The sequence below is a fragment of the Rhamphochromis sp. 'chilingali' genome (genome assembly GCF_963969265.1).
Source record: "Rhamphochromis sp. 'chilingali' genome assembly, chromosome: 21".
NCBI lineage: Eukaryota > Metazoa > Chordata > Actinopteri > Cichliformes > Cichlidae > Rhamphochromis > Rhamphochromis sp. 'chilingali'.
In genome coordinates, this window is record NC_137949.1 from 30,445,935 (window position 1) to 30,464,579 (window position 18,645).

Consider the following 18,645-nt stretch of genomic DNA (forward strand, 5'->3'; position numbering starts at 1 on the left):
TGACAAGAAACTAAAGGCGTTGGACAGATAACCTGTTGACATATTTTCTTGTAGCTGATAAATAAAACTAAACTAAATGTAACTGTCTAAAATGCTTGTTGATAAGTGAGAAGTGGAAGAACAATTAATAGTGTTAAAAAACTTCTAATAAAAGCATCAACTGACTGGAACATAAGGAGGTATTTAAGTGTGACACGGGTGTACACCTGCCAGGAAAGGTTGGCAACGTCTGCCCTACACAGATACAAGAGCATCTAACATGACTCAGAAACAGATTAAGACATTGATTTAAACTCAGCAAGGAACACTTGAGCAGCAGCCAGCTGCTCATTCGCACAGGTCACTGAGGAGATCTGTCTGTCCATGTAGGGGTAACCCTCATGGATGCTGGGGTCAGATGGCTGTGATCTTTTTGTTGCTATCTGCATTAGGAAAGCATGCTTGATTTAACTGTTATCAGGCAAAAATAGGGTACAGTAGCAGGCAGCAAGCTAGAGATGCATAAGACAAATGTGGCATCCTTTGTAATTAGATTAGTATGGGTTGGAAGATAAGCTGTAATCAATTGTAGTGGTCAGTCCGAGCCTTCACAGATTTAGTTTGCATGGATCGCTAACAAAAAAAGGAACACAGACATCACTTTTCAGGGGTTTTGGATATTTCATGGCTGGGAAAAAGAATGAATGGGTAGAAAACAGCACTCTGTGTGTTTTGGATGGCAGTTCTGTGAGTGGTAATGGTGCTTAGGGAGTAAGGAGAGCGCTCATGAAAGAGACAGGCGTGCATCTTTGTGGGCTGAATGAGAGAAGCGAGCCAGCTCTCTTTGGGTAGTTTAGGGTCTTATGGGAGAAGAGAAATGTGTTATTTCCAGACAGTGAGAAGGAAAGTGATGATGCAGCAGATGAAAAGAGGAGATGAATTAGATGTTACATAACTTGACCAGTTTTCCAAGGTTTCAGTTTGAGGGAGTCTGAACTGTGAGCTTTTTACTGCCAGATCAAAATGTGTGTATGGTCAGGAAGCACGTTTTACATATATCCTGCAATCTATAAAAGCTTAACAGTACCACTGTAAATTAGCTTTAAAGTGCCCTTACACTGCACTCACAGTGTGTCCTACCACAGAAATGGGTTAATAGAATAATAAGCCTAATTAATTAAAAATAATCATAAAACGGTGACTTTGAAATAATGAAACAATCAGCTCTGCGAAAGGAAGAAAAAACATCTCGAAGTTGTATAATATTTTCTACGCTGTCAACTTAAATTTAAATTGAAGGTAATGATTAATGCAGCTGCATTCATAAAACAGTCCTGCTCCGAAGAAATTCAGAGCAACAACATGTAACTTGGCAGAGAAAGTGCGTGTGGGCACATGGACCGAGCGATGCTGTAAGTAGAAGCAAGAATACATCCGACAAGGGGGAGTTTCTCCACGCAAAGCGCATGCAATCCCTACAAAAATTCCCAGTGACTTCAGATCCAAGGAGGTGGTGATACTCATGCGAGCACGATTCAAACTCTCTCACTTAGAGTAAGAATACAGCCTCAGAGCCCAGAGCCAGCGCGCTGCTCTCTTTGCCCCTCTTTTCTTGTTCAACATAAACTAAAGAGACGCAGATAGAATAATGTTTGCGTAAAACAGCATCTTTTTAGCGCGGGGGAAAGAAAAAAGCTGATAGTGTTTTCGGACTGTAGAAAAGTAAAGACTTGATAACCTGAAGACATTCTGTTTACGTCTTACCTGGGCATTATGAAGAGGTATCCGGGCATTTTTCATAGTTGGGAGAGGATGCGGTCTTGCTGAGCTCGTGTAAAACGGTTTCTCGTTTTATTTGTATTTTCTTCTTCGTTTTATTTTTTATTTTTTTGAGTTGCTCCTATTTCAGTGGCTCTTGATAGAAACGGTAACGCGTGTGTCCTTTTACGCGGTAGTTTCAAAAAAATTTGCATGCCCAAAATGGACCGTGCAGGATTTGCTCTTTTAATGATTTTGACTGTTGTGCTCGTGCGAGTTGGTGACGGTCAAAGGGACGCGGCAGGTGGGAGGAAAGAGGGTGCGGGGGCAGGCCGGGCGGTCTGGGACCAGCTGCAGTCCCGGGGGATCAGTCGAGGTCACTCGCCGAGGGGACCGCGGGACGGTTCGTCCTCGAGAACATCCAGTGACTCTTCACCTGGGACCAGTCAGTCGAGGACTCTGGTCCGCCTGCCCAGGGGGACATCATCTCAGGAGAATCGCAAGCACATATCCAAAGAAAGACCGGTCCATGCTGCTGCCACCTCCGGGGAAGATCTTGTCTCTGCGCCGAGGGATGGTGCGCGGCGCACCGCCAGACACCCTACCAGCCAGCAGCAACGAAACAGAGTGAACCGCAGGCAGAGCAGCAGGCACAGCTCTGCCAGCACTAAGCGACTTATCGGGTAAGAGTGACGGCCAAGTTCCCCACTGTCAGCAGTCTAAAAGTTTTACTTTGCTTTATCAAACTCTGGGTGAGCAGCAGTGGGCTACTTTAGGAGGAACGTGTGACCTATTTAGCTGTAGCGGTTAGTCCATGTGATTTACTGCAAAGTGATGGTGGCCCCTTTAGCGTAATCTTTCTTCCTGTAAGGTAAATCAGCACATTCCCCCAAAGCACTCCGTATACTGCATTAATTTGTCAACCAGTAGGTGACAGCTTTAAGCCAACTAAATATGAATTATAATAACGTATGGGTTTTGTTATCAAGGTCATGGCAGAACATGAAATAATAGCTGAGGTCAAACACCGTTGATTACTGGGCTGATGTGGCGGGGGCAGTAATGAACAGCAAATGTGATGCAGATGGGTGAACTGTGTTTGAACTATTTAACATTGCATTATCACCATTTCCTCCCATTACTACACACAGTATATTCAAATTGCAGGAGGAGAGTGGCTGCAGCCTGCTTCAGTGCGAGTGCTCCAGTTTTAGGCTTTTGCCTGTGGCCATGTATTGTAGTGGCTCCACCAAAGCGTTGGCTGGTGAGCATTTAAAAAATTTGCTCGGTGATCAGAAACACCTGTTTCTCCAGTGGCACTCGCTCCAGCCTGCAAATCTCCTGTTGGGTCTCTGTTAAACTCTAAACAGGACAACGGGCTGTTTCCATATTAGACCTCTTTTCTTTTTGTTAAATGAAGCCTCCTGCATCCACTCCTGTTTGTTCCACTGGGACAAAGCTTGATACACACTGGAGGGTGAATGTTTACATAATAATCAGAGGGAGATTTGAACGGCTCATCTTGGACTGCTGTCACAGAAAATATATAAAAAGCATTTCTTCTGTGTGGCATAACAGGTCTATTATTGATATGTCCAAGTTATGGAGGATTGTTTAGAAGAAATAGATGGGCCTGCATATGATATGCACTTACAGCCTGCTACCCCAGCTACCTACTTGCTACTGACTCTACTGTAATGCCTTTGGTGAGCAGGACCTTGAGAAGTAGCAACTCACGAGGCTTCACAGACAGGATATGATGATGTCAGCGCTCACATGTACCTTTCTCTCTGCGTAGCAGATGTGTTATGTTGTTTTGGTCTGAACCATTAAACCTGAAAAAACCAGCACATTCGGACCAATCCATCACTCAGACATCGAGGTGCTGTCTGTTTAAAGCAGCGTGCAAAGAAAATCGCTCGGCACAGGATTAGATCCAACATGCTTTATTGCAGGATAGGGCGAATGCCTTACTTGATGTTGCCAAAAACACATATTCCAGCGTTGAATGAATGGGGTTCTTTGAGTTTTCGAGCAACATAAAGGTGGGCGTTGCGTAAATCTGCGGGAACATTACCTTTTAGTAGTCTGCGTGGTGATTTTAACACTTATTAGTTCAGATGAATCATCTGCTGCTTGTTAGAGAAAGTGTTCGCATGACACATTTCCTCTTTGGAATTCCCACTCGCTCATTTACCGTACCCCGCAGCACTGGCAGAGCTGGGCTCACTTAGCTCTCCTTTACATTAAACTTGACTCAGTGTGACTCCTCTTTCTGTTTTCGCTGCACCTGTCAGATAGGTGATTGATCCAGATAGCTCAGCGGTGAAATAATTCTATGCCTCCTAATGTTAAGGTTTAAATAAAAATATAACAAGGTGCGAACAAGGTGTTATCTACCTATATTTTAGCCTAGGGCATGCTACTAATATGTTGTATAAAGGTCTCCATTACATGCATAAATCCCTTGATGGAATTTGAATGTGATGACTGATGTCTTTGGCACGAGGCTGACCTGATGTGTTTGATTTATGACAAAACTAATCTTGCCAGAGGGTCCAAATAACTGCATTTTATCCCTGTGACGCCTCAGTAACACTCAGAGCATCCACTGAGCGCGATCCAACTGAGGTCAATGAGTCAATCCCCGTTATCTTCTCAAATCACCATGAGTCAGACATCCACTTACTGTAATATCTTGTGAAAAGATGATGGGGCACAGAGCCATGCCAGCGTGTTGACTGTTGCCCCAGAGTTGCTCTTGCGGTCTGGTGCCTTTTCATCTATCTCGCCGCAAAAATTGGCCTGGACTACCAGTTAGGATTAACGAGTAAAAGAATCCAGATATAGCTGTTTAAAACTTGTCATCTCTCATTTGCTCTATGATTTATAGAAGATGCAGGGTGTTTTTTCGTGTCCCGTTTGCCTCGCTTAATCCTTCCAGGGCTCAGATAACTCTGTATTTGTCTTCACCCTGGACTCTCGCATAACAGCACGAGGGACTTGTGGGTCCACACGCAGATAAAGTTTCGTGACTTGCCCTGAATTTTTTTTTCATTATTAAATAAAATGCAATTATAGCGTAATCTCCAAGTTGTTCCTATCAATAGCCTAGCCACATCAGAAGGATTTGAAACCCTTAACAGCCTTTGCAATCAGATCAGTTTGTCATGCGAGGAGGTTCACCCTACTCACAGTTATTGCCTTGTGGATTAACACCTGAGAAAAAGAACTTTTATTTCACCCTGTTTTTCTCGTCTTTTGTGATCTTTTGTTCAGGCCGAATGTCTGTGGAGGTCAGCAGTGCTGCTCTGGTTGGGCTTTGGCACCAGGAACCAACCGCTGCATAAAACGTAAGTGTCGTTAACTCAGTACCCTGTGTAAACTTTAAATAAACGTACCTTGCTTGGATATCCTTTGATTTGGCTGCTCAGTTTGGCAACCGAGGACACACAAATTGGTGAAGCGGCACACAAGCACACTGCCATGCATTATATAGAAGAGAACTTCCTCTGCTAGTAAACTTTGCAGACAGAGAGGCTTTACAATCTAAGGCCCTCAGACTGAAAAATAACATAGTAAATGGCTACTAATGACTATCCTGTCAAGCGGAATTGCCCTATGAAAGTTTTCCCTGAGTGTTATTGCCCCCATGGTCATGTTCATCATGCAGTGTTTGCCTTTTTCTTTTCATGTAAGACCCTCGCTTGGAAATTACCGACACTTAGCACTTGGCTGTCTTTGTGACAGCAGTCCTTAATTATGGGTGGAACTGCTGCTTCTTTTTATTCGACCGCAGCAGTATTGAATAACCAGATAATTAAAAGTGGAACAGAAGACACAGGCTGTGAATGAATGCAGAGCCATATCTTTAAAATGTAACACTGACCTGGGCTGAAAAAGCGCTTTTCAGCCCAGGTCACTGTTGCTGTTTCTTTCTTTAGCTTGCATATGGACTATCTCTGGTAGGGCTGCCACAAACGATTATTTTGATAGTCGACTAGTCACCGATTATTTTTGCGATTAGTCGACTAATCAGATCATCATCCATTGGACGCAAAACTACAGCTTATTGCACCAGCAGCATCTGCTCTTATATAACTATCATTAGCTTACAGCTTTAAGTGTTTAAGGTCTGTGCTAACTAAAAATAAAGACAAGATGATAGTTTATTAAATTTTAATGAAATTTGCAGATTGTTTCGGTGAAGTTTAATAAACTCCTTGCTATCTAAAATATAACAGGACACTGGAGTATATTCTGGAGCATCTCACACTTCTGATAATCAGCTGTCTGCTTGACGTTTATTCAGCTGTGTAAAAACTATAACTTTAACCTCAGACAAACTGATTTACTCAGGAACAAATAAAATACTAAAAAAAAAAGCCAAACAATAACATTTTAAGTTATCTAAGTGACTCATATATATTTAACCTGAGTAGCGAAAGACAGCGGTGGGTTTGAAAACGATTTGCGGGGAGTCCGGTGTTCTCACGGCGCTAGTGAGCCTAGCCCCCGGCTCGCTAACGAGCTAGTGGGTAACAGATGTCTCCGAAAACGTCGGAGCGCTTTTGAAAATATGTGGTGTCCCCGGAGGCATCTTCCTTGGGGGGCTCAAACCGGGGTAGCGGTCACGTCCGGTTGGGGGCTCTGTTGGCTCTCAGGTGACTGTTTCCTCGCGGCTGCGTGCAGCGGGGCTAGGGGAGGGTCTGTGCTGACGGACGTGGGTTACTGACCTGGCAACCTGGCTGCCCCTGGGTGGGTCCGGGATGGGCGTGAGGTTTTGGGGGCGCTCCGTCTCTGGGCTGGGGCCCGGGCCGGGCCTCGGGGGCTCGGGTCCTGGTTGGTGTGTTGCCGGGGTTGTGGGCGGGTGGGTGCATGGGGGCCCGGCCCTGGAGCAGGGTGCCGCCGGTGCATCGAGCCGCCTGGGGGGCTCTTCAACTGGTGGGGGGGGATGGTCACATCTTGCAGGAGCTTTCTTCTCTCAGGAACTCTCTGCAGGAGGGGGAGATACAAGAGAGGTGGAGGAAGATCTCAGCCTGGGCGTTTACCGTCTTATGTAGTCTGGAAGATGTGTGGTTGGTGGGGTGGGTGCAGTTTTCTCTGTGGTGGGGTTGGGTGGACTGTCCAGGGCTCTGTGGAGCCGGGGGGCGCTACTGCACTGGGCCCCGGTCTGATGGGCCTGGGCCCCCCTTCCCTGGCGGGTCGCGGAGGGTGGGAGTGCCTACTGGGGTCAGCGGGGGAGCTGGCCCCAGGGAGGGGTTACCTGCCCCTCCCTTCCTTCCCTCCCCATCTCCAGCTGCCTCCCTCTTCCCGCTCCTCCACAACCACCCACACATGCAGGGCCTTGGAGTGGGGGTATGTCACCAGGGTGCAGAGGAGGCTACCCCCCCCCCGTCCCCTTCTGGCTGCCTCTGCCTCAATTTTATCCCACAAACTTAGACATTCACATTATTCACACTCTCATTACACATACATATAGGATCTTGGGGGTGGGCACAATCACGGAGTCCAATTTACCATCAGGGTGTATACCTCACCCCTGACGTCGTTGCCCACCTCTCAATTTTAAATACACTTAGACATTGAGGGCTAGCAGGAGGGACTATGCGCTTACCTGCTGCTCCATGGCAGGTAGCTCCATGCCCTCCTGGGTTTTAATTGCACCTTAGAACACATATGCATCAACACTACAATGAGCGGGTGGAGGGAGGTTTGGAGTCTTCTCCCACCCCCATTCTCTGCGGCCTGCTGGAGCGGGAGGGCTAGTAGGAGGAGTTGGCCGTCCGACTGCGGTCTGGGGTGTGGGGCCTCCCTGCTGCTGCGGAGTCGGGGTGGTCTGCCTCTCCCCACCGCAGGGAAAAGGGTAACACCACCTGGGTCTGGGTGCAATTCCCCCCTCCAGGGGCAAGGGTACCTAGACCCGGTTTGTAGAGTACGCTTGGGGAGTGTGATCGTGTGTACAGCGTCTCTTTATGTCTGTCTCCACGTTGGTTGAGTGTGGAGTGAGTGCATATGAGAGCATGAGGGTGGGAATGGATGTTTGTGTCTGTGTGTGCCTGTATGTCTGTGTCTATATGTCAGGTTGGGTATCAGACGCCACCTCTCTGGGGACACCTCAGGCCCTCCAAGGTTTGGAGGCCTATCTCCACCCACCACCACTTCCCCTGCCGGTGGCGGACTCCCTCAGGTGTCGGTGTGTTGGTGGTTCTTTGTGTCTGGGGGTGGGCGTCCGGGTACACACCGGCTCACTCCTTGGCGGCCGCTTGTCGGGGCCTGGGGCCTGGGGCTCGCTCGGCCCCCTTTGGAGGTGGGGTGCCCCCGGCCTCTCGGCCTGGGGCTCGGTCACTCAGGCGCAGCTGGGGGCCGGCGGAGCTCACGGGCGCGTCACTGCAACTCCCCCTGACTTCTGCTCCGCGGCTGCTGGGCGAGCCCTCATCTGGGACTCTCCTCAGCTCTTACTGGAACAGTGGCGCGGCTGCCCCTCTGTTGGTCTTCCATGGTCTCTTGTGTTCTGGGGGCCTCTGGATGTCTGGAGTTTTGATCTCCTCCATACCCGCTTCACACCCTGGAGGACGGGGCTGTGGCCCCCCCACACTCCCTAGCAGATCATTACATGGAGAAACCTTTGGAATGCAAGCATGCTGATCCACACAGGTATGCACACATGGGTATTCACAGACGCGGACTAAAGCTTTCTTGGCTGCTGCCTCAAAGCACACTGTGCGCTGTCTATCTTGCGTGCTGCACAATATCGTTTATTATTTAGTAAATATTGATATCTATGGCTAGCTAGTTTATTGTGATGGTGCTTTGTTTTCTCTATTATTATGTTGCTCTTTGTTGTTTGCTGTCTCCTCTGTTTGTTTGTTTTTTGTTTTTTTTTTTTGTTTGGTTTTTTGTTTTTTTTTTTTCTCCATACAGGTGACCCAGGAGTTCTTTTTTTTTTTTTTCTCTCTCTCTCTTCCCCCCCCTTCTCACCGTCTCTTCTCCCCTTTGGTTTTCTTTCTTTCTCTCCCCCTCTTTCTCTCATTCATTCCCCCTGTCCTATTAAAAAAAAAAAAAAAAAAAAGAATCACCTGTCACTGAACTTCTTTAATTAGTATCAACACATTTGTTGTGATACAGTAATTAAAAACTGACTAATTACAGATGTAATCAGACACAGCTGTGTTTCCTTCTTCACATCATATTTGTTGTTAAAGTTTAGCTGACTAAAAGTGTAAGCAGGTAATGTGGAAGAACAGACTGACTGTTGATGGTTTTTAGCTCGGAGAGTCAACAGCAGAAGGCTTCGTCTGCTTTGTGCTGCAAGAATAGAGTTTTATGACAACAGTTAAGGGTCAGTGAAATTTTGAGCCTGGGTGATTACAAATCATTTCAAAGTTGACTTTACTAATCAGCCTTTGTACACTTCATGACAACTATTTAACCATGAATGCAAAAACAATAATCACATCCTTCCCACAGATGTATCATCACAGTAGCTAACCACAGTGCTAACCTCAATAATTACTTCCTCCAAATCATCAGCATGTTTGTTCCTACAAGACAGTTCAAAGATGTCTTACCATTAATTAAACCCCCAATATTAAACATGATCAATTTATCTTTATTAATGGGTCTTTTAATGCTGTTATAATAAAGTATTATTTAAAAAGCCAAAAAAAAAAAAAAAAAAGAAAAAAAAAAAAAGAAAATATGCGGTGTCCTGATAAACTGAGCCGATATTTGAGGTTTACACAGCTACATTCTCGCCTGAAAATATGTTAAACGTTTATTTTGTGACCCAGAAAGAATAATAAGAGTAACATTAAAACTAACCAGCTGCCGCCATTGTTGGAAACTGCGCTGGCCCGCGCTATGAATTCTGGGACACAGCTGCTTCTTCTTCTTCTTCGGGGTTTAACGGTAGCTGACATCCTTGTACATGCAATGCTGCCATCTTCTGTTTCAGTCCGTTATTACACTCTTAAATCCTGCTATTATTCCTGCGTCTTTTGGGATCTTACAAAGCTTCAAACGACGCGTCGACTATTAAATCAGTCGTCGACGATTTTGATAGTCGACGTAATCGTGACTAGTGGACTAATCGTGGCAGCCCTAATCTCTGGGAGAAAATCCATTTTTTAGACATGCTATTTCAGATGATCCTAAAGTAAGATTGCTGCAACTCATTCCACATTTGGTTCTTGCATGTTGTGCTGTAGGCAAAAATAACAGGTTGGAATGAAAAACCTTTTTTTTAGTAAAAGTTATCTTTAAATTTTACAAGCGCAGTAAAACCCACACTGTTAAGTGACATCCAGTAAAACTGGCCATGGTTTTTTCTTTGACTTGTTTACTGTTTTCTCTGTTTTGTTTCTGCTAATTATCTCCCCCTCACACACGCAACCCCGTTTCACGCACATTTCAGCCGGTACACAGCGAGCTGATTGGCTCCAGCGGTCTTCTTATTAGATCTGCCTCCCTCGTGCTCAACACAAAGCTTCCCTCCATTTTCACCCCCCTCCCTCAATGCAGAGTTAAAGGCACACTTACCAAGGCGTAAATTACATTTAATGTGGAGCTGGAGTTACCTAAATTAAAAGAGTAAATACTTTTAATCTGCCAGATAATAACAGGTTCAGCCTAGCGCCCCTATGTTAAACAAGGCGGAGGATCTGAGCAGGCCAGGGGACTGTCTGACCATCTGGACCCTCTTACGGCTTGGCCCTGACCCAGGTCTGACTGGAGGCTATGCTATCATCAGCTGAGTGAAGCGCCACAGCCGGCAAGGTGCCAACATAAAGGCCCCAGACTGGAGCGCGGACTGGAAGCCCCCATGTAGAAGACCTCCGTGGAGGAAAACAAGCTCAGGATATCTATACTTCGTCTTTGCCCGACATCCAGCCTGCTTTACTGGGAGAGGGCAACCTGAGAAAACATGTTCACAGTGGGGGAAAGAAAAGGAACAAACGTGCCGGGCGGGAGCAAGAAGTAAAAACATAACGTGGCTGAGTTGTGTCTAGGAAATTTTCACTGAAGGGATTGAACTATTGTCTAATACAAAGTGGCGGCTGAGGGCTTCACCCGCGAGGCTGCATTGAGTGTCTAGAATCACGCTTTCCTCACAATACCTCCTTGTTCAGTTGCGTTGAGGTCAGAGAAAACGTGACAGGAACTGGATCACAGGTCGTCCCAGGAGTGCGCCTATTTTTACGTTTAAGAGCCGTGTTTATTAAAAGGTTGACGTCTCAGTCTCGGTCGTGCGTCTGATTAGAGATCGTCATCTGGTTCACTAAATCCTCGGTCCTGCCCACATCCTGGAAGGTTTGGTGCTGACTATCTCTGTTTTCAAGTTCAGGATTGATGGTTAGCAGACTTGTTTATGTATTAAAGCAAATTCCATGTGCCAAAAATAGCCAGCGAGTTCTGACTGTTAGGCTTTGAATCATTGAGAAGAACATTGCATTTCCTCTGCTGTGTCATGCTTGTTCGCCTTCTGGTGAAGTTAACTGCCTTTATTACAGATGAAAGCTTATAGGCTTTTATTACCACAGTTTTACCTAAAGAATATTAATTTTATTTATGGTGGCTTATAACCAAAGATGTATGTGTGTGTGTGTGTGTGTGTGTGTGTGTGTGTGTGTGTGTGTGTGTGTGTGTGTGTGTGTGTGTTGCGTTTGGCTGGTAAAGTGAGGCCAGGTGCAAGCTTGGCTATATTTCCATCTGTTTACTCGTAAGTAGAATCGAAGCTCCTGGTGAGTTAAATGGGGAATCTTGTTTCTGGGTCAGCACTTAAGACTTAGTTCCTCAGTGTGATGATTCACATCTGTTCATCAAAAGTGCAGTTGCACAGAAAAAAGGAGCAGAAGGAGCCCATATTGTAGCTTCCATTACTGGTGCTGTCAACAACCTCGTGACTATCTGCAGCTCTCAGATGGAAAACTGCACATAGTTCATGGTCAAAACTCTAACTAAAACATAAGAATTTCCATCAGTTTAAAGTGTTGTTTTAACCATCAGCTCGACTAAATACATCAATAAGTAGTAAACCATAAAAAACGAGAGAAAGCAGCATGTTTGTTTAGTACCGACAAATCTGTTGCACCGGCTTCTAAATAACCACTATTTACAAAACAGTGAGATACTTAGATATGGAATTAGAGGGGAAGTTTGAACTGCTGGCATGTTTTAGAATAAATACAGTAACCCTCAATTAGACGTCTTGTACACCAGCGTAAAATTACTGTTTTAAAGTTTTGGTTTAAAACACGTTTTGAAAAAAAGAACCCAAACTTTTAAAGCCCCCTGTAACCGGAATGTAGATTTAAATCACACTACTGTGTTTTTTCCACTCATATCTTTGCGCTCATGTGGCTGGCAGTAAATCATTTTGTGGATAGGGTACTACGGATTGCTCACACGGGGGTTTTTTGTGCCAAAATGGAAGCAGTTTACTGTAGTTTGTTTAGTAGCAGCCACAGATGCTCTGTCGGGCTGCACCTAAAGCAGTCCTGCTAATATGCACAGAGTGATAATGTTAGCATGACGACTGCAGCCCTGAGCTTGTTTGCTACAATGCAAATGGGCAGCTCAGTACCACAGGGCATTCAGTGCTTCCTAGCCCAGGATCATGCAGTCAGTGTGATGTCCGTTTATGACCATGTGAGAACTGACCTGTGAATTCGAGTGGTCGTCATATGTGTTACATCCTGTGTGCTCAGTCTGAGCTCCATCCTGTTCCTCAACAAAACTGAGTATTTCAAGCAGAGAGAACACTTCTAAGGAAGGCCACCTTCTTTTGTGTGCTACATATGAGAAAGCACGGTCCCAATCTGAACTCTCTGAGTTCATGTGTTGAGTGACTATGCCGATGATTACCAATTATTATATGCATTTCATTTAGAGCTAAACATAAAACATAAAACACAGCTGTAGCTGATGAGGATTCTACAAATAGGTGAGGTATTTTCTCATAAAGCCAAACTGAAGGAAAAGGACACGAACATCTTTATAAAATTTCATCAAATACTTATGTCACTTAAAATTGAACAGTGTACACCTCATTATGGCAGCAGAGAAGACGGGAGAAGACAGATGTTCTTTATTTTAAAAAAGAAATAGAAATTTATTCAACTGCTGTTGAAATATTTCAGTCCGCGTGCTGAAAAGGATGGCTTTCCTGGGGCAACCATATCACCTCAGTTGCACGGAAGGCCCAACAGCGCCTCTACTACCTGAGGAGACTGCGGAGCGCACACATTCCCAGATCTCTGATGTTGAACTTCTACAACTGTGCCATCAGCAGCGTTCTGACGTATGGATTTCTAGTGTGGTTCCCCAGCTGCACCAAGGCCGATCAGCAAGCACTCCAGCGGGTGGTGAAAGAAGCTGGCAGAATTATTGGAACAAGTCTGCCAGAGATCAGTAATATCTTCCCCACTTGCTGTCTGAGGAGGGTGCACAGTATCCTGCGGGACCAACATCACCCTGCGCGCCACCTTTTCCATCTGCTGCCCTCAGGGAGAAGGTACAGGTCTATACAGGCCAGAACATCCAGACTGGCCAACAGCCTGTATCCACAGGCTGTGAGGCTCCTGAACTCTCTGCCCCCCTCTCACGGACAATAACCATATCCAACTTCTTAATAGCAATGAACTGGTCTGCATTGGTGCACCATATCTTTATTCTCTTCCCCCTCCTGCCCCCCCCCCCCCCCCCCTCTTTCTTAAATAGATAACTATCATATCTGATATCATATCTCACAGTACAATAATATTGAATGGGTGCATTGTTGTATTTTGTCATGTTTCTCAGGTCTTTGTCTGAATTTCTACGAACATTATTGCTAAGGATTGTCTTATTGCATTGGAGTCACACTGGGTTAAATATGTACACTTGGGTTTTAAGGGGTATTTATTATTTTCTTCTTTTTTTGGGGTTGTATGGAAGCCCCAAACGCAATTTCATTGTTCTTGACAATGACAATAAATAAATACTACTATCTACTTTAAAAGAGCGCACTAAAGTTGTTCTGGGTTGTTCTGGCTTCGAAGGTTGATGGCTGTTTTACTAATCAGATTAATGGCATGGTTTGCCACACACAGAGTGAATGCATGGGACAATATAGAATACTTAAGGGCAGGAAACAGTGGGGAAAGGGTAACTGCAGCACTGACAGGAACTACCGTTCTTTATACCCCCGGCTCGTAGTGCTCCCCGAAGCATACGCTTTTGGATTGAGCGGCAGAATTAATTTCACCACACTATACATCACAGTGTTTTGACAAAAGCACGTGATACATATGGCAACATGCTGCAAGTACGGCTAACAGTGAGAGCGTGACCCCACAGATGGCTCCTGATTTAACCCTGTTGTTTCTTAGAGAGGGCAGATGAAAGGTGCTTCATTCACATGGAGGAATAAAGTTGTTGTCAGTCTCTTAGGCTGTTGTTGATTGACAGAGTGTAAGGTGGTAGAAAGGAGTTTCTTTTTGATTCCCTTCCAGCTTTCTTTGGCCTGCTGTGCTCTTCAGAGCACCATCCTGGCTCTAAAGTAACTCCTCATGCAGAAACATCGCTCTCCCTCAGTTTTTACCTTTGCCACCACAAGGTAACTTTCCTCTCAAAGCAAAAAAATAAAGCAAGCAACATTTTTCTCTGATTCCATCATGTCCCCAGGGTAGCTTGAGCAGGATTACAACTTTCCTGTCTGGAACACCGACAGTACAGTAAAGGCTCGACCCTGCTGTTTAAAATTTCATGGTTATCCCTTCCTACAAAGCCTTTTCTTTATAAATTAATTCATTAATTGCATTCACCGTAAAAGTATAAGACCATGCCTTCTTCTTTGTCTATTTATTCATCACAGCACTTCATTTTTGAACCTGATCTTATGTGTGAAATGCATTTAATGCTCATCTTTGTTATAACATGTGGGAAGCAGCTGGCAAAGAAACAAGTACATGCACGTGTCTTCTGACCTTCAAAGCAGTTCCCCGAAATGCAGGTCTGCCATCTTTGCTTCAGCATATTTGTTGCATCACTTTCTATTTTTTAAAAGTCTGTGACTTCCAATACTTTGACATATTTAGACATATCAAGTCATATCAAGTCAAATCTTTTGACATATGCTGAAATGAAGAATCTGGACTTGCACATTAGTGTTATTTGCACCCTTGTCTACACACGCCACATACACACTGTATGGATAAAAGTACTGAATCTTTGAATTCAGGTGTTTCCAATCTCACTGAATAGGTGCCTGAATAAAATCAAGCACCTAGCCATGCAGTCTGCCTTTACAAACGCTTGTGAAAGAAGGGGTCGTTCTAAAGAGCTCTCTGAATTCAAGCCTGGCACTGTAGTGGGATGCTACCGTTGCAACAAGTCAGTTCATGACATTCCCTCCTACATATTTTCCACAATCAATTGTAAGTGGTGTTATTGTTAAGTGGAAGCATTCACAGCAACTCAAGTTGCAGACTATCTAAAGTTACAGAGCGGGGTCACAAAGTGCTGAGGGCCACGGTGTGTAAAAGTCACAGCGGCTCTGATTCATGAGCAGTTCCAAACCTCCTCAGGCATTAACATCAGCACAGAAACTGTGTGCTGGGAGCTTCACGGCATGGCTTTCCATGTCTGAGGAGCTCCTGTAATGTGTAGGTGACCTAGTTTGTCTATTATGTGCAAAATGAGAATATTTTATAGAATATTTTATTTATTAATGGCAGCAGAAGAGTTACTGATGATAGGAAAATGTGTAAATGTGAAGCTTCTATGGGATTTCCAGAATTTAGTTCCCAACCAATATGATGAAGACAAAGACACTAAAGAAATCCTGCATTCCCACTGATTAGTCATTCAAATTCAAAAAAGAAGACTCATTAATACTCTGAAGGAGTGAATTTTAACTGACATCAGGCCTAATACCAGCGAGATCCTGGCCAACATAGCACTATTCTCTGCTTTACAAAAACAGGAAGAGGTTTTTAGGATGCTTGTGTTTCTGTTGACGTCATGTGTCATATGTGTGGATTTGTGGGGGTTGCACAGTTTACACTTTTGGGGCATGACACTCCTTTGGCAGTCCTGTAGAGAGTTATGGCCTGTTAGACAGATCCTGTAATCAATACACACCCCACTGTCCCAGACCCCATCATTAACATAGACACTGGACAGCCCGCTCTCAGTTTGTCTTCCCAAACCAGGAGTGCTGTTTTCTCCAGTCCAGCTGGTGCTTCTCATTGTAGGTTGCAATTGGGTCCTGTTTTGGCCTCCTACACCACATGTTTTTCTAATTGCTACCACAGACAAAAGTGTGGTGAAAACTATGTACTGCTCAGTGTCTGGACCCAAACATCTCCTTGTAAAATGCCTCTTTTGTTTATCATCGTTGATAAGCTGCTAAGAATTAAATAGAGAGGCGAGAGGGAGAGCGCAATTAGTCACACAAAGCTACTTCATTAACACGCGACACTTTATTCGTGACATCGTGTTGCGAGAAGTCCATCTGCTGAAGTAGATCGTTCAGCGACCCCAAGAAGAAAGCCTGAGCTTGAGTGACACTTACAGATGAACATTAACAGCAAGCACCGCTCTCCTTCAGTCACACACCGACACACACACACACTCTCACTGAGGCCACAGCCCATAGCCAACCATATATCACAGCACCCTCCTGCTTAAAGACCATATGGAAGTTGTTGGGATTGTGATCCCTCACGAGGATGGGGTTTGTGGGTTTTTGGAGAGCACCACGTCTCACAGAGTCAGCTTTACTAGCTGCAATCCCCCCCGATCCAGATATCCTCAACAGACTGGCCCAGCATGTGACCCATTAGGGGCTGAATGTGGGAGATTGAGGGGCGTGGCAGAGGCACACAGCAGCATGGCTAAAAGTAATGTATACATTGTTATGGGTCAGATGTAGGTTAACAAATCCCCCCCTTCCACACACACACACACACACACACACACACACACACACACACACACACACACACACACACACACACACACACACACACACACACACACACACACAGATTTTGGAAAAGAAAAGCTTTTAACTACTGTACTGGAACAAACAAGCAAAGAAAAAACCCACATTGTGACTGTAACTGCACGTCTATGACAGAAGCACCTTAATTTAGTGAAATATTACCCTTGTAAGCTTCACCACAAAGAGAAAATATGGGATCAGTCACACAGCGTCAGGCGCACTCCCCCTATGGTTTTAATTATAAAAATAGAGATGTGTGTTTATGAGCATTTAATGAAGGCTTGCAAAGTTACAGTAACAGCAGTTTGGGTATAGACAGCAAAGTTAGCATTCGGGGAATGCATGAAATGATGGCACTCGCTCCAGCAGCCATGTGGAAATCACATGTTGCGGAGAGATTAACACTCACTTGAAATGGTTAGCATTGAAGGTCAATTGTATTAACTGCTCAATAGACCAATTCTTACTTCTTCCGTGGACAGGGAGTCCAGATGAGCGGAATTTTTTTCAGCTTGTCTCTTCGCCGTGGCCCCCACAATCCTGAACACTCGACCTATTTCATGAGATCTGTCAGGTTCTGTGGTGACTCCTAAAAAGAGCCTCCTGCTGTCATCACATGAGGTTTACCCCACTACATGTTGAGTCACAAGATTTTTACTCATGCCTGCGATGCTCTGAATGCCTTTCAGAATCTTGAGCCTCTTCGCAAACATTGCATCCGCATGCATGTGGACGGAGATTGCAAACTTGCAGCAAGTTGCTCAAATTGCACTTTCATTCTTATTTTCCAACTTCCTGCCTCTGAGATTCAGGGTTTGTAGTCGAGCCCTTTATCACATTGTACTAAATTCTAATCTCCAGAGCAGCTTTCAGCCTCTAAATCTCATAATGGTGCATAATGCTCTCAGCCTGTAGCGGGTCCTGCCTGAGATTATTGTGATTAGGCTTTCAATACTAATATTATTTTCAGAAATGTCAGGTTACCTCTTGCTTGCTCTTCTGACCTGTGTAAAGCGAGGAGATTTTTCTACAAGTTTGTATTGTGTCAGATATGGTTTCAGGTCACCCTTTGCAGAATGAAAGGACTGTAAAGATTTAATGGGTTGTGTTACTTTGAATCACAGAGAAGGGAAGGCAAATCTCTGGTGGACTGTAATGTGCTGGAAACGAGCGCTGAGCTGGAAACGAGAGACCAGAGGAAGAGGCACAAGAATCTGTCTGACTTACGTGCACATGCAAACCTGAAGTTATGAGGTAACTGTAACCCAATAAAGAAACTATAAACAGTAAAACCCCTGGCATTGCTTATATATTGGTGAGGAGTTATTATGCAAACAAGAACTTTCCCAAATGAAGCAATTTAAAGGAAAGTGTTTCTTCACTGCATGAGTGAATTTTGGATGGAGATTTGCTTTAACCGTAGCTGTCAAGCACTTCCTTGAAGATGCCACTTGGACATTAAAGACTAAAGATTTTTTCCTTCATTTCTCATGTGTGTGGATCAGCGTGTTTGCGCTCATCGATCAAAGCTTTCGATACCCGTCCAGCAGCCCCCCTCTTTTCAGATGACTGGATGTGGACGCAAACTCCAAAAACTTGGCCCGTCTGCCTCACTCATAATTAAGGCTGAAGCGGCAAATGCCAGGAATGTTTGCTATTTCTCCTCTTTTATTTCCAATGGATTCTCATTTTATTATTACTCTCGCAAAGTAATAATTGCTGCGCATATTTGTGAAATGGATGGAATGCGAGGCAATTAGTTTTAATGATGTGCAAGACAAATCTGGACGGCAGCAATTACTGTGACAATGTGCTCAACAGCCCAGAGGCAGGGCACAGAGACAACACAGATACCCACGGTATACGGCGTCACGGCCTATGTGAGGTTCGTATGGGGCATATGTCAGGTCCAGAGTCAC

The 18,645-nt window shown here is 44.8% G+C and overlaps 1 protein-coding gene across 2 annotated transcripts in view; it reads left to right on the top strand.

Moving 5' to 3' along the window:
• The first annotated feature begins 1,460 nt into the window (after positions 1–1,460).
• Positions 1,461–18,645, top strand: part of LOC308389590 (latent-transforming growth factor beta-binding protein 2-like) — a 92,678-nt gene continuing 75,493 nt past the window's right edge. For both annotated transcript variants that reach the window (XM_080871073.1, XM_080871074.1), the window contains exons 1-2: positions 1,461–2,420; positions 5,017–5,090. In XM_080871073.1, the coding sequence (XP_080727199.1) occupies positions 1,951–2,420; positions 5,017–5,090 (544 nt within the window). In that variant the 5' untranslated portion in view covers positions 1,461–1,950. The remainder of the gene's footprint in view (positions 2,421–5,016; positions 5,091–18,645) is intronic.